This window comes from Convolutriloba macropyga, chromosome 13, assembly GCF_964194025.1.
Source record: "Convolutriloba macropyga chromosome 13, txConMacr16.3, whole genome shotgun sequence".
NCBI lineage: Eukaryota > Metazoa > Xenacoelomorpha > Acoela > Convolutidae > Convolutriloba > Convolutriloba macropyga.
The window spans coordinates 19498036-19521150 of record NC_134480.1 but is presented as its reverse complement, the minus strand read 5'-3'; the positions used below and the strand labels follow the sequence as shown (position 1 = coordinate 19521150).

General features: G+C 35.6%; 1 protein-coding gene across 3 annotated transcripts in view; it reads right to left on the bottom strand.

The window, feature by feature from the left end:
* The window catches only part of LOC142352008 (intraflagellar transport protein 172 homolog), a 126754-nt gene that overhangs the window by 26598 nt on the left and 77041 nt on the right, over window positions 1–23115 (bottom strand). The window contains exons 20-29 of one of the 3 annotated variants that reach the window (XM_075404331.1): window positions 21135–21262; window positions 20437–20587; window positions 19635–19868; window positions 12604–12791; window positions 11979–12114; window positions 11361–11489; window positions 4066–4217; window positions 3778–3801; window positions 3588–3617; window positions 2789–3161 (exon numbers count right to left, since the gene is read on the bottom strand). In XM_075404331.1, the coding sequence (XP_075260446.1) occupies window positions 2789–3161; window positions 3588–3617; window positions 3778–3801; window positions 4066–4217; window positions 11361–11489; window positions 11979–12114; window positions 12604–12791; window positions 19635–19868; window positions 20437–20587; window positions 21135–21262 (1545 nt within the window). The remainder of the gene's footprint in view (window positions 1–2788; window positions 3162–3587; window positions 3618–3777; window positions 3802–4065; window positions 4218–11360; window positions 11490–11978; window positions 12115–12603; window positions 12792–19634; window positions 19869–20436; window positions 20588–21134; window positions 21263–23115) is intronic. The other 2 variants (XM_075404332.1, XM_075404333.1) reach the window with 2 other exon arrangements.

Sequence of the window (23115 nt, the reverse complement as noted above, 5' to 3'; positions counted from 1 at the left end):
TTGATTCCAATAGGCATGATTGGGATTGAAATAACAGAAGATATTGAAAAAAAAATTTTGTACAAAAACATTTTTTTAAGTCCGATTCATTTTGATGGCATTTCGTAGTTGAACATACTTCTGTTTCCTAGAGAGAAGCTACAGGGGCTACTATCAATAACAATAAGCATTAGAGATGGTAAATAAGACTTATAGGAACGACGTTCAAATAGCGGGCATCTAAAATTGGGCTTTACGGGTTTATCCCGTTTCTATTTCTGACCTCCATTTTTGTACTAACTCTGTTCATTTTGAATTGCTTTGCTGAGCAACTGATGTTCAAAATCACTTTTACCAGAATGAGAGAAGAGAGAAACTAGCCTAGACAAGTCAAAAGATTTCACGCAAAATGTTGAAAAGGCGGCAAAATGAGGTAAAGCGAAGCATTTTTTATTCGACGAAGTAAAAACATAGCTGGCAAATTGCCAGAAAATAGCCGCAATAGCTTCATAGATCTGTAGTCTCAATAAGAAGGTAAAAAAGACAGACCAAAAAACAAACGTATTCTTTTCATTAAGGGCTGAGGTGTTAGTATTTGATAGGAATCTGTATAACTTATTGCAGTTGCTATTTGCTGCTCTTAAATAACCTTCAATTAGAGTGACAATCACTCAATTGACCTTATCTCTTCAAATTAAAGCAAAGAAAAGTCAATTTCAGAGTGATGAAGTCATTTTTAAGAGTTAGGTAAGTCACGTGTGACCATAAAATTAATCACGCAAATGAACATAAAAACTAGCTCCACTTAGAGTGAAAAATGACGTCACGCACGCAATTCTGTTGAAATTGCATGAGCGAATGAATAAAAAGCAGATTTGAAGTGGTTGTGACGGCATATGGTCGTAACAAAAATCTTGACGACGAAATAAATAAAAAACCAAGAGAAGGCCAATAATAGCCACAGCTATCGCTTCGCATCTATTAAAAAAAATAGGAGCGCTATAATAGCCGGCTGAGAAGATGAGGGCGGCTATTATTTAACATACCCGGCAGATTGCAGGAAAATAGCCGCCGTTGATTCCAATAAGCATGATTGGGATTGAAATAACAGAAGATATTGAAAAAAAAGATTTTTGTACAAAAACATTTTTTAAGTCCGATTTATTTTGATGGCATTTCGTAGTTGAACATACTTCTGTTTCTTAGAGAGAGGCTACAGGGGCTCCTATCAATAACAATAAGCATTAGAGATGGTAAATAAGACTTATAGGAACGACGTTCAAATAGCGGGCATCTAAAATTGGGCTTTATGGGTTTATCCCGTTTCTATTTCTGACATCCATTTTTGTACTAACTCTGTTCATTTTGAATTGCTTCGCTGAGCAACTGATGTTCAAAATCACTTTTAGCAGAATGAGAGAAGAGAGAAACTAGCCTAGAGAAGTCAAAAAGATTTCACGCAAAATGTTGAAAAGGCGGCAAAATGAGGTAAAGCGAAACATTTTTTTATTCGACGAAGTAAAAAAACATAGCAGGACAAGTCCTGACGTACAATTCAAAGAATTTTCATTGACTAAACAGAAAAACTAGACCTAATATGGACTATGAGTGAATTGAAAAAACCATTTTAAAAAAAATCAGATAAAAAAAGAAAAAAAAACAAAAAATCAATGTTAAAATACCGCATGTGAACAAAAAAACAACTAGCGAGAAATGAAAATTTAATTCAAACAAAAAACTAGGCTTAGAATGAGCTGTGAGTGGATTGGGAAAACCATTTAGAAAAAAATCCGATCCAAAAAATCGAAAAAACAGTAAACATCAGAGTGAAAATGCCGCATGTGAACAAAAAACCACTATCGAGAAACCGAATTTTTGTTCAAATACCATTTTCGCACTCTACTTTAAAATTGGAGCGAAAAAATTTCACGCCGCAAAACCACTCGCTTTTTCGCTCCATTTCCTGTTTTCGGCGTGACCAAAATCACTACTCCAATTTGACTTCAAAAATCATGAAAATGTGTGAACAGATCTTAAAAAAAAAAAGACAGCGCCCCAATACAATTCAAATTCTTTGAATTGTAAAACATAGCCGGCAGATTGCCGGAATAGCTGCGAAAGAATAGACCTGCGTGCCATATAATTGGGGTAGAAACAGATAAAGATCTAAATTGAAAAAAAATCGACACCGCTCAAAAGCTAAGTAAAAAACATTCAGCGATAAATTAATAAAGCTTGTTAAAATTCATCCCGCAGAAGCCTCTTATTAGGGACCTTTACTGCACATATGAGTTCCTTTGACCTAAAACAAATTCAAAATAAACTTAAGTTTTAAAGTGCAGAAGTCATTTTATTGAGTGAGGTAAGTCACGTATGATCAAAATCTAATCACGCAAATAACCCAAAAACTTTTGCGAAAGCGAGTGAGAAATGACGTCACGCGCGCAAATGCCGTTAGTGAGAGGAAGAAGTCATTCAGAAAATTTGACTTCTTCAGCTTTGCTGTGTGAACAAATGTAAAACGAAAAAAGAGCGTCAGACGACGAAACAAAAAAAAACCAAGATCACCGCAATATAGCTTCGCTCAGCTTACAGCTTCGCAGCTATAAAAAAAATAGGAGCGCTATAATAGCCGGCTGAGAAGATGAGGGCGGCTATTAAACAACGATACCGAGTTCTCCCCACTACCTCACTGAACAAAATGACAATTCTTTTACATTGAGATACCTTCTAAGAAATTCTCAACACTTATTATTTCTAAAAGCAACGCTTGCTGTATTTCATTAAAAATATAATTTATCAAACCAACCTTATCAAGTCTGTTGATGTCCAAATAGAGAGAGACTAGATGTTCGACATTGTCGCTCTTCAAGAACAACTTCTCAGCCGAGTCATAATCTCCCTTCTCAAACTTCTTGTTGCCAAGTGCGGTGTACACTTGATTCTTCTCTTCAACTGTACAATGTGCATCTGCCACTTTCTGAGCAGCGTCTAACATCCCTTCGTGTATATACATAAGCAACGCCTCGTTCGGCTTGCCCGCCGCTATGAACTCGGTTTCGGCTAGCTGGAACTGTCCTTGGTCTTCTAAGAACTGGCCTTTGAGAAGGTGAACCCGAGCTGTCAAATCAGGCCGCTCGGCGGCATTGCAGAGATCAAAAGCCATGTCGAAATCGGGAACCCTAAACAAGCTGCCCATCAATAGAACCGATTTTTTCGGTCTCAAGACGAGTTGGCCAAACTTGAGTAAAACATAAAAAGTGCCCTATATGGTACCTTACTTACCGTAGAGCAGCCATATATGCCCAATCAAAGCCATAAAAAACCGTCTAGGTTAATGCTATGGTTAGTGCGTCACAATATATGGTACTTCTTAGGGTACGTAAGTTTCTATTTAAGGCCGTTGTACGCTTATTAAGATTCCATGAAATCCATATGGCGTTTTACTATTGGTAAGTCAACCCGGGAAACCAATCACATGGAACAAACATGCTTCTACAAAACTTCCGGAAAACTCAACACAACGCTCACAGGTTGAGAGAGCAAACTGGCGAACAATAAATCACAATGCAAAGTGCAATTGAAAAACATTGTCACATAAATCTCACTTTTTATCCACTTGTATCGTGTCAGGAAGCCTGAAAACCAAAGCGTAGTTTAAACATATTAGCACTTTTAGCTATCACTTTCAGATCATTTTTTAAAATATGAAGCACTCATTATGGATACGAAGACATTGATGAAAGACATTGACATGCAGTGGAACTACTATCGACTATTATTATACATAATACTCACTTCAGTCCCTCCTGCTTGGCAGCTCTTGAAACAGATATCATGGCGTTACAACCATAATTATGATCACAATGGTCAGCTTATAACACATTAAATGTTTTCAAACCACATGCCCTTGCTTCAAAGTTCAAGTGCACCTAATCATATTTAACCTACTCCGGCGCTATTTTTTTCTCCTTTTTGAGACAAAAAGTTATTTATGGATAAATAAATAGTTTATTTCGTCCTTCGCTCAAAACTTTGGTTTTTGGACAGCGCCCACTTAAATTTAATTGAAGAAAAAGTGCTTACTCGCTCGCAATAGCATTACAGGAGACCTCGACAACCTTGTCGAGCAAATTGAGATTCAGGAGAAGCTTGGCTGCATTCACTACACTGGGCATGTCCTTCGCCCAGCAGTAGCCAATGAAACCCTCCTTGCTGCGACTCTCCTCCGTGCCCACCTGCAACCATGAATGAAACACTAAAGACTATATTCCTTGATTAAGATTTATTAAGATATATTTTTCCTTGTATTACTATACAAAATTGAAACCCGCACGCAAGTACAAGCCTTGAGATTCCGAAAGCCGATAGTGCCAGAAGTTACAATGTCAGAAGTTCCCATGAGCATAACCAGAAGTCGACTTCCACGTTTTTGCGCCATTTTAAGACTCGCAAAATCCCCGTTACGTTAAGCAAGATTACGTGACTTGAATAAAGCACTGTAAAATAACGATTTACCCCAGAAGATCTCATGGGCGTCAAGCAGAGTCGCGTAACCCAGACAAATACAGTACTGGTGATCAAGTGTAGGCGGAGTTCGCAAAAACCAGAAAATGTGCCTATTCGTTTCCTCCCCTCTCTTCAAATCCGTTAAACGAGCTCGTATAAAGAAGACCAAAAACAAAATTTGCAGAACAGCAAAATTTACAGAAGAATTAGCAAAGAATAAAACTAGCCTAGAGAAGTAAAAAAAATATTTCACGCAAAATGTCAAAAAGGCGCACAAGTGAGGTAAAGCAAAACAACATTTTTATTCGACGTGAAAAATAAATCGAAGACTCCGGAATCAAAGTACAATAGAGCTTAAACCCCAGCCAATCACTCAGGGATCAAATTATTAGTTCCAATATACCATTCGATTTGGAAAAAAAACGCAGGGAACAAATTATCAGGGAAAAGGAAAAGATGAAAATTTTTTCTTAGAAACTTTCATAAGTTTGGACTCTACAATCATTGCTTATAAAATATTGTCTGCTTAGATGTCATTGTGTTCAACAAACAAAATTCAGAGATAGGAAAACATAACCAACGGTACATCACGAAAATTGAGAAAAAGCGAGAAAACATAACCGACTTAACATCGAAAGAATTGCTCTCGAACGACTACTGGGAGCTCTAATCAATTGCAGCCTGCTTCAGTCGGGGGGAGGGAGGGAGGGGGAGCCTAAATGGGACTAAGAAGTTCAATAGTGGGCTTCAAATAATCACATTAGAGGTTAACATATACCACTCTTAAGATTTAAAGTAAAAAATGACACCAGTTTCGGCGCACTTTTCATTTGACTTTTAGTATTAAATTGCCGCCAATTGAGTTCAGTTGCTTGAAATTGTGATTGAGAGATAAGTTTAGATCGCGCGAAACGCAAAAAAGTCAAGGGCCTAAAAGTCACTCAAAAAGTCAAAATTGTCAAGCGAAAATTTCGCAGAAAAGACACACATTTACAGTGATTGCTATGAACTTCGTTCAAGAGCAATTAAACAGAAAGGAATTAAATAAATCTGAAAAACCTAAATCTAAAAAATTAAAATAGTCTCGTCAATTGTTCTAACATAACTTAATAACAAGTGCATAAGAATTCATTTAGCGCCCAAACGACCCCCAAACGCAATGGAGAACACTCAACATGATCAAGAAGTAAGAACAACAAAAAATTCCGGAAATGATGAATTCATTTTATGAACAAATATTCTGGAACGCATTCCTGTTTCAGAACAACTCCAACGATAAAAATAAAACATAGCCGGCAAATTGCTGGAAATTAGCCGTCGGTAACGCACTTGAAGCACATCAGGATTGAAACACAAAAAACAAGAGATAAAAATTTAACTTTCGAAGTGCTAAAAAGCTAAAAAATCATTCTCATTTGGTGAGCAAATTTTGCATTTTGGTTTTATTCTAACTTTAAACTTAGTTCACCTACTAAACAGAAGGTTATTAGGCTTAATACCAATGCCAGCTAAAAACCGGTTTCTTGAAATTTGATAACTTAATGCACAATGACTTAAGGACCAGGCTTTTTTATGTTTACTCCGTTGCTTTTGATTTTGCTCGTCTGATTTTGACCGTATTCACTACATAAAGTAATTCAATGTGTTAAAAAAATAAAATCGATTCAGTTGAAACAGAGTGAGGTAAGTCAGAAGTAAGGCGTAAAATTTGTTACTTGATTTAAACAAAAAACGTTATCAAAGGAGTTTTAAAAAAGGCGCCTATATAATAGCCGTTGAGAGGCTGACGGAGGCTAATAATCTCCATTAACTCTTCGAGTCGTAAAAATAGGAATCCAAATATAACCAACAATAAGAGTTCAAACAAAAGCCGAAAAATCGGTCGCATAAGACCACAACACTAATATAATTGCTACAAACTTTGTTTGAGAGCAATTAATAAACATAACCGACAAAACGTCGGAAGAATTGCTCTCGAACGACTCTAGTGGGAGCTCTAACTGAATTGCACCCTGCTTCAACCGTGGGGGCAGGGGGAAGAGGGAGCCTAAATGGGACTAAGAAGTTCAATAGTGGGGTTCAAATAACCGCATTAGAGGTTAACATATACCACTATTAAGATTTAAAGTAAAAAAAGGCACCAGTTTCGGCGTAACTTTTCATTTGACTTTTAGTATTAAATTCCCACCAATTAAGTTCAGCTGCTTGAAATTGTGATTGAGAGAGAAGTTTAGATCGCGCAAAACCCAAAAAGTCAAGGGCGTAAAAGTCACTCGAAAAGTCAAAATTATCAAGCGAAAATTTTGCATAAAAAAACACACGTTTACAATAATTGCTATGGACTTCGTTAAAGAGCAATTATAATAGCCGACTGAGAAGATTAGGGCGCCTATTAAAAACTGACGAAAACTTAAATGGCTCAGGTGAGCTTAAAAAAATCTAAAACAACATTCAAGCAAAAAATTTCACATATCAGCGCTTAACTATTTATTGAAACTCTCGCTCCAATAGAAGTATTCACCGTGAGAAAATACGCACAAATCTCAATACGCTTTTCTGTTCCACTTTTCTGCTTAACCAATGTTTGTAAAAACAAATTTTGACTGCTTGTACTAATTTTTAGAACAACGTCTAATTCTTGGAAGCAGACTCAAAATTATCGACAAATGCTGGTTATTGAGGTACTTTTCAACAGTTTTCCAAATATAGAACATAACCGACTAACGTCGGGCGAATTGCTCTCAAACGACCGGCGAGCGGTTGGCTTCGTCAACAGCTAGCCACGATTTAGTGTCCTCAGGGCGCTACCTCTTTATCTCGTTTCTGAATACAAAAGTCAAAATGGGTCAGACGAAAAATCGGCCCAGCGAAAAATTGCATAGAAGACAAACAGAATTAATATATTTGCTACAAATTGCTTTTAAAAGCTATTACCAATGGTTTCCTAAAAAGTGCTTGTTAGATCATTTATGAACATAGCTGGCAGATTGCCAGAAAATAGCCTCAATAGATTCGTAGATCGGCAGTCTAAAAAAACAGTAAAAAGACAGACCAAAAAAATTCGTCTTTTCAATGAAGGCTGATCTCTTGTATTTTGATTAAAAATCTGTTTAAGTTATTGCTGCCTCTATTAGCTGATCGCAAATAACCTTCATTTAGAGTGACACACACGCATTTGACCTCATCTCTATGAAATAAAGTAAATAAAAGTCAATTCAAATTGAGGAAGTCATTTTTGAGACTAAGGTAACTCAAAAGTGAGCAAAAATTTAATCAAGCGCATGAACAAAAAAAATCGCTCCACCAAGAGCGAAAAATGACGTCACACATGCAATTCAGTTGAAATTGCATGAACGAATGAACAAAAAGTGGCTGTGACGTCACATGGTCGTAACAAAAATCATGACGAAATAGAAAAACCAAGAGAAGGCCAATAATAGCCCCAGCTATCGCTGTGCGGCTATTAATAAAAAACATTTCAACTATAACTCATTGATAATGAGGATCAGAGATGGTGACATTACGCCACATAACAGCAGCTGAAGTGCGGAATGAACAAAGAGAGAGAGAGAGAGAGAGATAAAACGTGAACGAGAAACAGAAGGAAAGGAACCCCAACCAAAAGAGAGAGAGAGAGAGAGGGAGACACGATTATCTCCCATTATTGGATTCGACACTGCAACTTCTAGTTTAATAACCTTGTTAATAAGTAAATCATATAGAAAAAAAACTGAAGAAGGTAAAATTAAAGAGAAGTTTTGAACTCCGAAATAAAAAAAATCAAAACCATTTTTTGTCTCGAAATTTCTGTCAAATAACCCATCTCCGAGACTTGAAAAGTTTCGTTGGACAGTAATGGTCGTTAAACTCAGAAAAGGACAAAAAATATTGAAAAAATTTGGAAAAAGTTGCAAATTTTAACAAAATCTTGCTAAAATTCAAAACATAATATCTTAAGAACCACTACATTGTGTCAAGAGACTATCCCTTATCCCTGTTTCAAGCTTGAAATAGTTTCACTGGCTCATTAAGAATCATACGCTTGCAACATGAAATATTCCAAAAATTTGAAAAAATTTAAATTTTATTACTTTTAAAGTTTTTAAATATTGCTAAAACTAGAGTAAAAAAACGTTGATCACAATCCCATAAACACTAGAAACTATACAGCAGCTTATTATCAAACCTTGGAGGAGGTCCCAGAGCCTCTGTTGCGGGAAACAAAATTAAAAACATGAAAAAGCAAATATTTTTAAAATTTGCTTAAAATCGTGATATCAAAATCTTGAAGAACATTCCATTACATCTATAAACAATGCAGTAACATATTATAAAACCCTAGAGGAATTTCCGTGGCCCTTGATGCTAGAGAAACTAAAAAAACGACAAAAATTTTAAAAAATTGCTAATCTTGATATTAGAAAAATGAAAATTAATCCATGACCAACAAAAATTTTCAATAACTTATTATCAAACCCTAACTGAGGTTTTGTTTACCCTTGAGGCTCAAAAATTCTGAATAATGGCTATAATAATTGAAAAATTGAAAATAGCAAAAAATATCAAAAAATATGCTAAAATTCGTGATGTTTAAATATTGCAAGACATTCCATTCAACCTAGAAATTATTCAGAAACCTTTTTTCATACCCTAAAGGAGGTTACTTTGCTCTTAAGGCTGGAGAAATTAAAAAACGACAAACAATTTCAAAAAAACTTGAAAAAAAAAGTTTTATAAAAGAATTGCTAAAAATTCTGACCATAAAAAAGTTTAAAAACAATTCCGTTACCATTAAAAATTTGCCAGTAACTTATTATCAAACCCCATAGGATGTTTTCTGGCCCCTGGGTCTGGAAAGACCTGAATAAGGAAAAAGTCTAAAAATTTGAAAAAAGTTGCACATTTTGTCAAACTGCTAAAATTCGTGATGGTAAAATGTTGAAACCATTACATTACCACTAGAATCTAAGCAGTAACCAACTTCTAAAAATTAAAGGTTTCTTGACACCTAGGGCTGATAAAAATCAAAAAATGCCAAAAATTTTCAAAAAGCTTGAAAAAAATTGCAAAATAGTATAAATTTGCGTTTTCAGCAAGCGGTTGTTCGTCAATAGCTAGCCACGGGGGGGTGCAATGGGGCAGGTTGTGGGTGGGAGCAACACTAGGTTGGGGGGGGGGGGGGGCAACAGCGCATGCGGGGTGGGGGTGGGGCAATAGGGGGGGGGGTCAACAGTGGGGGTGTCTTCAACCTCTAAGAATCGTCCTTCACACCATAAGTATAAGTATAAGTCTCGTAAACACTTTGAGCTGAAACAGAGCTGAAAGGCTCTAAGAGCACTTAATGCCCGCTGGACGCTACCTGTTTATCCCGTTTTTGAGGACGAAAAGTCTAAAGCGTCAGACGAAAAATCGGTCAAGCGAAAAATCGCATAAAGAAAAGACCGACTAATATAATTAATTGCTACAAACAAGCTTAGTTTGAGAGCAATTAATCAACTATTACTGTTCAAAAAATTTCATTTAAATGTCTTTGGAAACAGAAGATCCAACTCAGGAATTCAAAAAGCATCGGAATCCACTCATAATTTAGATCCTAAAGAAGGTCCTAAATTGAGTAAATTGTTAGAGTCTACGAAAGAGTAATGAACCAAAAATGTTGCATTCTAAAAAATTTCTTAAGCCCTCGAAAAATCTGCAATTTTAATGTTAATTATAAAATGAACCGTAGACTTATTGACACGCAAATCTCTGACAGCAATGAAGATTTAATGTTTTATCCCTTTTCAATAAGACGAATAAAAGAAACATAGCTGGCAGATTGCCAGAAAATAGCCGCAATTGATTTGTAGATCGGCAGTCTAAAAAAAACAGTAAAAAAGACAGACCAAAAATATTCGTCTTTTCATTGCAGGCTGATCTGTTATATTTTGATTAAAAATCTGTTTAAGTTATTGCTGCCTCTATTAGCTGATCTCAAATACCCTTCATTTAGAGTGACACACACCCATTTGACCTTATCTCTTTGAATTAAAGTAAATAAAAGTCAACTTCAAAGTGAGGAAGTCATTTTTGAGAGTGAGGTAAGTCAAGTGTGACCAAAAATTTAATCACGCGCATGAACAAAAAAACTCGCTCCACTAAGAGCGAAAAATGACGTCACACATGCAATTCAGTTGAAATTGCATGAACGAATGAACAAAAAGTGGCTGTGACGTCATATGGTCGTAACAAAAATCATGACGACGAAATAAAAAAACATAGCAGGACAAGTCCTGACGTACAATTCAAAGAATTCTCATTGACTAAACAGAAAACTAGATCAAGAACGGACTATAAATAGATTGGGAAAACCATTTAGAAAAAAATCCGATCCAAAAAATCGAAAAAACCGTAAAAATCAAAGTGAAATTGCCGCATGTGAACAAAAAACCACTAGCGAGAAAGCGAATTTTTGTGCAAACACCGTTTTCTCACTCTACTTTAAATTTAGATCGAAAAAATTTCACGCCGCAAAACCACTCGCTTTTTCGCTCCACTTCCTGTTTCGGCGTGACCAAAATCACTACTCCAATTTGACTTCAAAAATCATGAAAATGTGTGAACAGATCTTAAAAAAAAAAAGACAGCGCCCCAATACAATTCAAATTCTTTGAATTGTAAAAAACCAAGAGAAGGCCAATAATAGCCCCAGCTATCGCTGTGCGGCTATTAAAAAGGAGAGAGAAAAATGGCCAGACAAAATTTCGCATAAAGACAAGTGTACTATTATAATCGCTACAAACTACGTTTACGAGCAATTAAAAAACCCGCTTCTGCAATTTCAATAAGCCATTATCGACCCACTATTATTAGTGGAGGTATATTTGGCTGACCTCTTGGCAGACACGTCTTGCGTCCTCCCATTTGCCCTGCTGCATGTACATGTTCACAGCCTCCTTCCAATTGCCAGCCTCCATGTACAGTTTTTCTGCCTCATAGAAGTCTCCGTCACGCTTACGCCGCTGTAAAACAAACTACTCAATAAACAAACAGCAACATTGCTTTTAAAGATTTACAAGACACTACGGTATTTATATATCAAGTGTGCAAGTCGATCATCAAGCAGCAAAAAAAAATTGAACACTTCCATGAACAAACTCAAGAAGAATTCACTTAGTTTGTTCTTAGAGGTTGGGTATGACACTTCTTAGAGGTAGAATTCTACAATTTTAACACCCTTATGTTAGTTACGGATAATTGTGATGTCTGATTCGATCCCAAATTACGCAATACAAAACATTAACACACAATTTTCTTCATACAGGCTGCTGAAAACCAAAATTCGGTCTTGCTCATTATAGTACCTAACGGGACTATACATGCGGGAATGAGGGCTACACCAACTAAACTGGGGGAGTTGGTTATGGGAAGGACTATAAAAATTTGTTCACGGAGTGAGAGAACGAATTTGACGATTAAAATGGTTTTGAGACATGTGTTGAGTGGCTTGCCTCTGCATGTTCGATGAGCATTGAGGTGTCGTTGCCCATTCCCAGTCTCCTCTGCACTCTGAGAACATTGTCAAAGTCCTCAATGGACTTGTACATCTCCACTATCGATTCAAACATCTTGCCCTTCGTGTACACTCTATAACACACAGTTACACGGGTTGTCAAACATATTTAGAAACCTTTATGAAAACATTTCAGCTCAGGCCACCGATGCGAAATCAGCGAAATGAAACCTAAATTATTATTTTTTCATCAAATTTATTTGTGTCGAATTCTTTTATCAAATTTGTACTGGATTTAAAAGAGTGTTAAAATTTACATGCAATTGTATTGCACATAAGTGGGTTCCATTTAGAGAATTCGATGTAATTAATTAATTAAATGAGCGAAAGCGAGTAAGACCATAACATTGTCCCAACAAGTGAGTAAGTCCAATATGCATAAGATACAAAATTATTTGTTAGAAAATTGAATCCAAACTCGGTAGAGCGATTCAGTTTTCATGTTTCCCTGGGCAATAAGAAAACAGATTTATCTATCCTTGCTTTTCCATCAAAAGTTTGACAAGAAACAGTTTTAAGTTTGTGAGCATCTTTAAAATTTTGTTAGTCATAACTGCACATACCTCTCGGCATCCGAGTATCTCTTCTCATTAATGCAGATCTGTGCCTGTTCCTCTAGGAATTCAGTCGCTTCCTTGGTAGCTCCGATCTCAACCAAGTACTCGAATGCCTTCTCCCAATATCCAGCATCCTTGTACATCTGGATGATATGTTCCAAACTGTTGGCCTCCAAGAAGTACTTTTGTGCTTTCTAAATCATGAATTTTTATTAGGACCAGCTCTTTTTATTAAGGTTGTTTCATACTTATTTTATTTACAATGGTAACATACATTGACAAAACTAGTGGGACCGGCCGGCCTATAATTGCGTTCTCGGTTAAGTGACTAGTTTGTAAAGCGTTAAGTATAACAGGTTAACAGATGATTTTTCTCGAAAATACGAATGATGTCAGTCTCATGAATCAGCCATCCGATATGTTGACAAGAAATGGAGCCACCAAAGGCGTGAACCAATGCTAGAGTTACGCATCTTATATTTTAGTTTCAAATACAATGTCATCGACACTACTGAATTACCCCCACTTAGTCTCATACTAACTTCGATGCAAGTTTTGTGTTCTGGCATGCGATTCAAGCGAAGCTAATTGGGACAACTTCAGACCAATTCCAATTTTCCAATGTCTTCATTGAACTCAATAACATCCTCGATCCCTTTTACTGTAAATTAGAACTAGCTTCCTCGGTTGCGATTCCCCTGCAACCGTCTAGAAGAATCAATGCGCACTTTGAAATGTCCCCTGACACAATTAAAAAAAACTCAGAACAGCTCAGAAAAATGAAAACGAAGAGACAATTTTACGATTCAGGGAACAATGATACACGTCTCTGAACAATGACAAGCAAAATTTTACTGAGAAAATCAAGTCCTTCTCAACAAGCGATAAAATGAAAAGACAAATAACGAAACAACCAGCTCTGCCTGAGACAAAGGTATATGGAAAACAATGTTATTGCATACAAGAGCATTGCAGAACCTTTTAAGAAATACTTTGCTTGCTTTTGTTGAGGACAATTCTGAAGTTGTTAATTCATTAAATCAAAATCCAGAAATATTTCTTGATGACATTCAGTTTAGCAATACCTCTCAAAACATACGTAATGGTGCTCTCTTCTGATGGAGCCTAAAGTTTCTTAAATCTGCATTACCGTACATCTCGAACCACCTTTTACTTATTTTTAGTTGCTATGCTATTAAATGTGAAATTCCTAGTTTGTGGAAGAAGTGCATGTACCACTCCATTTCAAAAGCAGCAGCAAGCAAGTTCGGTGAAAGTTTGAAAGCGTGCATTTTTATCACGAAAAACTAAAAACATAGCTGGCAGATTGTCAGAAAAAACCACAGTAGGTTGTAGATCTCAAAAAAACAGCTTGCAGTGTCAAAAAAACAGTAAAAAACAGACCAAAAAATCGTCTTTTCATTGAAGGCTGATATGTTATAATTTGATTTAAAAAACTGCTTAAGTTTTTGCTGCCTCTATTAGCTGCTCTCAAATAACCTTAATTTAGTGACACAAGCATATTTGACCTTATCTCTATGAATTAAAGTAAATAAAAGTCAATTTCAAAGTGAAGAAGTCATTTTTGCGAGTGAGGTAAGTCAAGTGTGACCAAAAATTTAATCCTGCAAATGAACAAAAAACACTCGCTCCACTAAGAGCTAAAAATGACGTCACACTCGCACTTCAGTTGAAATTGCATGAACGAATTAACAAAAAGCAGATGTGAAGTGGTTGTGACGTCGTATGGTCGTAACAAAATCGCGACGACGAAATAAAAAAAAGCCAAGAGAAAAAGCCAATAATAGCCCCATGTGCGGCTATTAATAAACAAATTTTTCTTTATCACACCAATGGAACCGTCTCACAGAAATATACTTCAATTACCTCGGCATACACTCCTCATAGATTTATCGTGCGATTATCACTGAAGTATTGCTCTACAAAAACGTAATCAGCAGCTTGACATCTAAAGAGATCAATTTCAAATGAGACTACAATCTCAGTAAAATGCAATCTAGTCAAAAATTAAACAATATCAGTTTCTTTGTGGATCAAATATTTGTTATGCCAGTAAAACCACACTCAGACGAATGGAAAAGTCTAAAACGGGTAAGTTCAAGCAGTTATTTTACTGTACGAATACAATGATTAACATCGATCTGCAAAAATACTCGCAATATCAGATCAACTTGTCTTCACGGATCTGTTAAATCTGTCTTTGTTTAACAAAATTGTGACATGCAAACCAGCACTTCGGGCGCTTGGGAAATAAAAAAACGGACATCCCAAAACACAATCTAACGAAGACACAATTCGATGACACTGGTGCGTGATTTTCCCCATAATAGTCCATATATTAATGTTAAATTGTTGAAATTTTAAATTGTTGAAAACAATTCCATTGACAGTAACAACCATGCAGTAACTGTCTATCCAACCGTGGAATAGGTTTTCTGGCCCTTGGGGCTGGACAAAAATAAAAACTTGACAAAAATTTTAGGAAAACTTAAAAAATGCAAATTTTATTTTAAAAAACGCTAAAATTCGAGACAGTAAAATATTTAAAACCGTTCCACTGTTAATAAAACTATGCAGTGCCGTATTATCAAACCTTAAAGGAGCTTCTCTGGCAAGACCTTCATCAATTTTTAAAAACCTCAATCTAAGACTAATCGAACAAAATATCCAAAAATGACAAAAAACATGAAAAATTGCACTATTTTGAGCCCAAAATCTCCTAATAAACCCTTGAAATAAGTCCATCCAGCAACTGCACTACTCTAAACACTTTAAGGACTACTAAAGCCCACTTTTGGCCTCTAATGAAACTTAATGCCAGCTGGGCTTTACCTGTTTATCCCGTTTTGAAAGATCAAATCCATTGAAAAACGCGTGAAATCATCTTAAACATAGCCGGCAGATTGCCGGAATAGCTGCGAAAGAATAGACCTGCGTGCCATATGATAGAATTAGAAACAGATGCAGATCTAAATTGAAAAAAAAATCGACGCCGCTAAAAAAAACCAGGTAAAAAAAAATTCAGCGATAAATTAATAAAGCTTGTTAAAATTCATTCCACAGAAGCCTCTTATTAGGGAATTTTACTGCACAAATGAGTTCCTTTGACCTTAGACAAATTCAAATTAAACTTAAGTTTTAAAGTGCAAAAGTCATTTTATTGAGCGAGGTAAGTCACGGATGATCAAAATCTAGTCACGCAAATAACCTAAAAACTTTTGCTAAAGCGAGTGAGAAATGACGTCACGCGCGCCATGCCGTTAGTGAGAGGAAGAAGCCATTCAGAAAATTTGACTTTTTCAGCCTTGCTGTGTGAACAAATGTAAAACAAAAAAAGAGCGTCAGACGACGAAACAAAAAAACATAGCAGGACAAGTCCTGACGTACAATTCAAAAAATTTTCATTGACTAAACAGGAAAACTAGACCTAGAAAGGATTTTATGAGTGAATTCAGAAAACCATTTTTAAAAATCAGAACAAAAATTAAGAGAAAAACAGAAAATAAATATCGAAAAACCGCATGTGAATAGAAAAACCCCTAGCGAGAAATGAAAATTTAATTAAAAAAAAACCAGGCATAGAATGAGCTGTGAATGGATTGGCAAAACCATTTAGAAAAAAAACCGATCCAAAAAATCGAAAAAACAGTAAAAATCAGAGTGAAATTGCCGCATGTCAACAAAAAACCACTACCGAGAAACCGAATTTTTGTTCAAACACCATTTTCTCATTTTACTTTAAAAATAGAGCAAAAAAAATTCAGACCGCAAAACCGATCGCTTTTTCGCTCCATTTCCTGTTTCGGCGTGACCAAAATCACTACTCCAATTTGACTTCAAAAATCATGAAAATGTGAGGACAGATCTTAAAAAAAACATAGCCGGAAGAATTCCGGAAGCGACTCGAAGCGTCAGAACTCCACTAACAAAACCGTAATTGCAAAGGAAGCCACTACCTTTTGTATTAAACCATTAACTCACTAACTCCCCAGGTCTGCTCTAAAAATTGAAGAAACTTAAACCACTGTCAAAAAGAAACAAAATGCAGCAAAATTTTTATATCATTGAAAACGTTTGGTAACGTTAAAAAATCCAAAATAATTGAGGTGGTCAAAAAACTGATAGTCTGAAAAAGCTGACACGGTTATCAATAGCCCTCAAATAATTCATGATTCTAATCTGAAAATGATCGCGAAAGCAAACGGCAGATAATAATCTTAAAAACTAAGTTAAATCTTTTCAAAAAAGAGCTCAAATTTAAGAATAAGAAAGCACCTATAATTACACTTCTAATCACTGCGATTAAAACAACAAACAACACACACCTGTTCCTTCTGGTAGATAAGCTAGACAAATGACAACATGATTTCATACTAAATCAAAAAATAAAATTGATCATAGAAAAGACTTAAGCAGCAGAATATTCAAAGACAAAAGATCGTTTTAATTAATACCAAAGCCGAAAGAAAGCTGTAGTAATTAGTCATACGTAGAAATTTTAGAAAAAGCTCGCTATCAAACTCTCAGTACTGCCTTATGTTGAATGAAATCAATTGCAAACCAAAGAAATGACGAAAATCTAAGAAAAAGCTGAAATTCATTTTTACACCTGAAAAAATCAATATACCGGCAATAAATGTAGGTGCCAGGACACAACTAGAATGATACTAAAAAGAATTTAAATATGGGCACAATGTAAGGAACACCGTAACAAAAAGACATTATTGATTTTAAAGTTGAAAATCAATTTCAAAAATTCAAGAAAAACGAATACATTTTATTGTTCAGCATTCAAGACATAGAAAAGATAACTAGTCATCCGATACAAAGATCTAAAAAAAACATAGCCCAAAGAATTCCGGAAGCGACTCGAAGCGTCAGAACTCCACTAACAAAACCGTAATTGCAAAGGAAGCCACTACCTTTTGTATTAAACCATTAACTCACTAACTCCCCAGGTCTGCTCTAAAAATTGAAGAAACTTAAACCACTGTCAAAAAGAGAAACAAAATGCAGCAAAATTTTTATATCATTGAAAACGTTTGGTAACGTTAAAAAATCCAAAATAATTGAGGTGGTCGAAAATCTAATAGTCTGAAAAAGCTGACACGGTTATCAATAGCCCTCAAATAATTCATGATTCTAATCTGAAAATGATCGCGAAAGCAAACGGCAGATAATAATCTTAGAAACTAAGTTAAATCTTTTCAAAAAAGAAAGCTCAAATTTAAGAATAAGAAAACACCTATAATTACACTTCTAATCACTGCGATTAAAACAACAAACAACACACACCTGTTCCTTCTGGTAGATAAGCTAGACAAATGACAACATGATTTCATACTAAATCAAAAAATAAAATTGATCATAGAAAAGACTTAAGCAGCAGAATATTCAAAGACAAAAGATCGTTTCAATTAATACCAAAGCCGAAAGAAAGCTGTAGTAATTAGTCATAGGTAGAAATTTTGGAAACAGCTCGCCATCAAATTCTCAGTACTGCCTTATGTTGAATGATATCAATTGCAAACCAACGAAATGACGAAAATCTAAGAAAAAGCTGAAATCATTCATTTTTTACACCTGAAAAAATCAATATACCGACAATAAATGTAGGTGCCAGGACAGAACTAGAATGATACTAAAAAGAATTTAAATATGGGCACAATGTAAGGAACACCGTAACAAAAAGACATTCTTGATTTTAAAGTTGAAAATCAATTTAAAAAATTCAAGAAAAACGAATACATTTTATTGTTCAGCATTCAAGACATAGAAAAGATAACTAGTCATCCGATACAAAGATCTATCCTCCTGAAGAGAACAAAAAATAGGAAAAAGCAGAATTAATATCTGACACATTGAAACATTTTGCAAAAAAAATGGTCAAAGAACTTTTAAGTTAAGACTGCATTTAAGAAAAAGTTTTAACTGTTTTTTTCAAAACTTAACGCCGAAAAATGATTGAACTTTTAGTGAAACGAAATTAAAGTCCCTCATGTTGCGCAAAAAAACTTTTTCTAGCAACTACAACCAAAATACAAACGAAAAACTGACGAAAATCGGAAAAAAACTACCAAAATCGGATTAGCATAAGCACAATTTTATGAAACAAAATTACATCGAGGTAGAAAGAGACGTTGAGTATAGGAAATATCAAATAGAAGTTGCCATCTTAACTGGTTTTTGACAAAAAGACGGCTAATAGATCCAAAAATGAAGAAATTAATATTAAAAAAGCCAAAAATTAAAAATCAAAAAATAAAGAATTAAAAAATCAAAAATTATGTGCCAATTTTCAACTTGAAACACATTTTCAGGCTCTGCAAAACACTTTGGCATCAATTTCCGAGGTTTACATTTCAATATAGCATCGAATAAAAATTATTTCAACAAAAAACAAAATTACAAGCAAAAAAACTGGGCCATTTAGACGAAAAAACGGCTAAAAACTGTTATCTATATGTGCCATTCAGTCAAAACTACTTATCAAAGTAAAAAAGTCATTCACTAAACTCAGCGCATGATCAAAAAACTTCTCTCGCTTAGCAAAAATCCGTTCACTAAGACAGCTTCTCTCTTTCGCTTTTAGGTCAAAATGCCGCGTGAACAAATCTACTTCCTGTAAAAAAAACCGAGAGAAAACCAATACTCCTCTTCGAGTCGTAAAAAGACAGCGCCCCAAACAATTCCAATTCTTTGAATTGTAAAAAACCAAGAGCACCGCAATATCGCTTCGCTCAGCTTCGCAGCTATAAAAAAGAACAGCGCCCCAATACAATTCAAATTCTTTGAATTGTAAAAAGGAGACCGCCTAAATAATAGCCGTTTGAGAAGTTGACGGCGGCTATTAAAAAGAACATAATCGACTCGACTACAGATGGACGAATAGCCCTCGAACCGCAGGCGAGGGGCTGGCATCGCTTAGAGAGGCCAGTAGCAATGGCTAAGAGGGAAGAAAAGGGGTATAAAAAGTGGAGAAGGTAGCAATTAAAAATCATTTATCACTCTATAACCTTCATGTTTCTCTCTCTGTTGCCAGAAGGCAGCGTGGCATAGTACTGTCCCAATTTTATGGCCCATCCGTTGTAGCTCAGTTCCTCCTCTCCATCTCTGGTCTTGGTCTTGTTCACCCTGTCGAAGCTCTCCTTGCCACCCGGGGATTCCTTGATAGTCTCGAAGATGTCCTCTGCTCTCACAATACTGTTTGCACGAAAGGCACTCTTCAGAGCCTTAATCAATTCTGACGCCTGCAATATTTGTTGACATAATATTCTCAAACGTTGCAGCAATTGCGTAGTACATTTGAAATTATGTAATCCTTGTACGAGCACCCTGACATTTGATGACGACGACTTCTGCTAATGCCATTTAGGTTAGAGCTATCTGAAATACTACTCAACAAAATACGGAAATCTGAACAACTTTCACACATCTGTAAAAAATATTAATTGCGCTAGACAAGTTAAAACTTTGTATGCTTTTCTTACTGGTATGTCAATCAAACACCAGCATCAACTTTATGTCGTTTTCGAAAGAAGCGAGGGACAACTTCTGTTGAAGGATAGGAAACTTTACTTTCAGTTGTAAATTTTTTATCCATTGATCATTTCAAAAGGTACCATGAAGCAATTCCTCGGCACCCAAATAATCAATCAACTATTTACATATTCCCGAAACTAGCTTCTTCAACAGAAAAATCTGATAATTGAAACTTTTAACTGACAGAGAACAGCAAAAGCGTTTCATTTTACGAATAGAGGAATCAAGTCATGATGTAATCAGTTGACAAGGTGAAATAAAGACAGTATAGGGTACCTGAAGGTACTTCTCCATGGCCATTTCGAACTCCATGTGTTCGTAGAGGTAGTCAGCGTACTCCTCTAGGAGATCTCTAGCATCAACTCCCAAGTCGTGTTCACGTGCCAGTCGCACTGCATTCGAGAATCCCTCCTTGTCTTTAGCCATTCTGAAACACAATGCAATCGACTAAATTGTTGTACCGTCACTACACGTCATATTGTATTAATATGTGATATCGTAATTAATATACTGCAGTCTTACAAAAAATAAACAGTTCATAACCAATTTCTTACAGCCAAATTAATTCTTGTGCAATGTGTAAATATCATAAGTATTTTTTAATATAAACTATAACTCAATTTTGCTTCAATGTTTACACAAAAAATCGACTGCTCGGAAACGAGAAAAGGCTCAGAAAAAGTCAGAAACGAGACGGCTCGTCGGAGTCTCTGTATGGCAAAATTTCAATCATAGCCTATCACAGGAAAAACAAAAGAGTTGAAAAACAAAGCAAAATGAATGGCGAGAGAGGTGACATGAAACCAATTGCCCTCATCATTATAAAAAAATTAAAGATTTCAATTTTGCATCATTTTCTTTGGTTAAAAAATAGTTTAAAATCATAATCGTTTCTCATTTTTATAAGATATATGAAGATTATTGCACTCTGTCATCATTATCCGCCATTCCTTGGGACAAATTAGATTAATAACCTGTATAGTTTCAGTGCTCTGTCGTTGACCTTGGCTTTCTCATACAGTTCGCCTGCCTTTATGTAGAACTCACGTTCACACAATTCCTTGATCACGGTGTCCAATAGAGAAGAATTCGACATCAGCTCCTAAAAACCATCTCATTTCACAATATGAAATTGTCTCCTCAAAAGTTTCGGTGAATCGCTTCTTAGTGACTGGTATAAGGCGTAAGGCTCTAAGAGCCCTTAATGCCTTCCAGGCTTCACCTGTTCATCCCGTTTTTGAGGACAAAAATTCAAATGGTCAGATAAAAAAAAACTATCACACAAAAATAGCATAAAAGACCAACAAAAAATTTTAAAATTGATTAGGAGCAACTAAAAACAACCTTAAGAAGGTTTTGGGCATCGGCCTACTTTAACCAACGTTGTTCTGCATTAATGATGCTATAATTTTCTGGGAAACGATCTATGACATCCTTTCATCTTTCTCTGTCGAAAAGCTTTTTATTTGAACGCGTATTGGCAAAAAGGGGAAACGCCTAAAAAAGGAAACGAGTGAAGTTTAAAGGGGCGTACCTTATCACTTAGAAACAACAAAATGCAGTTTTCATATAAGAAATTCAAATATTTTTACCCATCCACAGCTAAAATATACCTACAGCCCGGCACCCCATCGAAAAACTGAGATACTGAACCAAAATTAGAAAATAACAAATTAAAAATCGCGCCTCATTGACCAAATGCAACGCAAAACGCCTCAACTTAAAACAGTTGACACAGATCATATACATCTACGCAAATGACTTCCAATATGCTGTGAAGACAAAAAAATAGCTGGCAGATTGTTAGAAAATAGCCCCAATAGCGGCGTAGATCTGCAGTATAAAAAACTAGTAAAAAAAAACACAGACCAAAAAATTACTCTTTTCATTAAAGGATGAGGTGCTATATTTTGATAAAGAATCTGAATAAGTAATTGCTGTCTCTATTAGCTGATCTCATTTAACCTTCATTTAGAGTGACAAACATTCACTTAACCTTATCTCTTTGAATTCGAGTAAAGAGTAGTCAATTTCAAAGTGAGGAAGTCGTTTTTGAGAGTCAGGTAGTAAGTCACATGTGACCAAAACTTATTCATGTGAATGAACAAAAAACTCGCTCCACTAAGAGTGGGAAATGACGCCACGCACGCACTTCAGTTGAAATTGCATGAACGAATGATAAAAGCAGATTTGAAGTGATTGTGACGTCATATAGTCGTAACAAAAATCTTGACGAAATAAAAAAACCAAGAGAAGGCCAATAATAGCCCCAGCTATTAAAAAAACAGAAAAGTTTTGAAGTTTTGAGAGTCCAGTCTGAATTTCGAATCATTTTTTTAATTTCCGAGGTTTTTTTCAAATCTTGAGCTTTTTACGTTATCTTAGAAAAATCCGGTGTTTTTGCTGAAAAATCAACCACAATAACCATAAAAAAAATGTTGAACAAAATTTGAAAGCATAATTTTCAAGTGCTAAAAAGACAAAAATACAACGACCCAGTTAATTTTTCACGCTTTCTACAGTTTTATAGGAAACTGCACAATTACAGCCACACATTCCTTTGTTTCGGTTTTTCGTACTTGCCAGCTTACGCTTAGCGAGCACATCTTAACTAGGTGAGGGGCAAGAAATATTGGGGAGGCTTCAACATTGGGGAGGCTTCAACAATGGTGAGCTCATAAGTTGGGATGAGGTATTTATACAATAAAAAAATACCCCTTACATTAATTTTAAGCCTACACATCAATGTGGTGGAATGGAGTGGGGGCAGGGAGGGGGAATCTAAAACTTAATCCTGCGAATGCAAAAAAACTCGCTCCACTTAGAGTGAAAAATGACGTGACACATGCCAATCAGTTGAAAATGCATGAACAAATGATAAAAAGCACATTTGTGACGTCAAATGATCGTAACAAAAATCTTTACGACGAAACAAAAAAACGCGGACGCCAATAA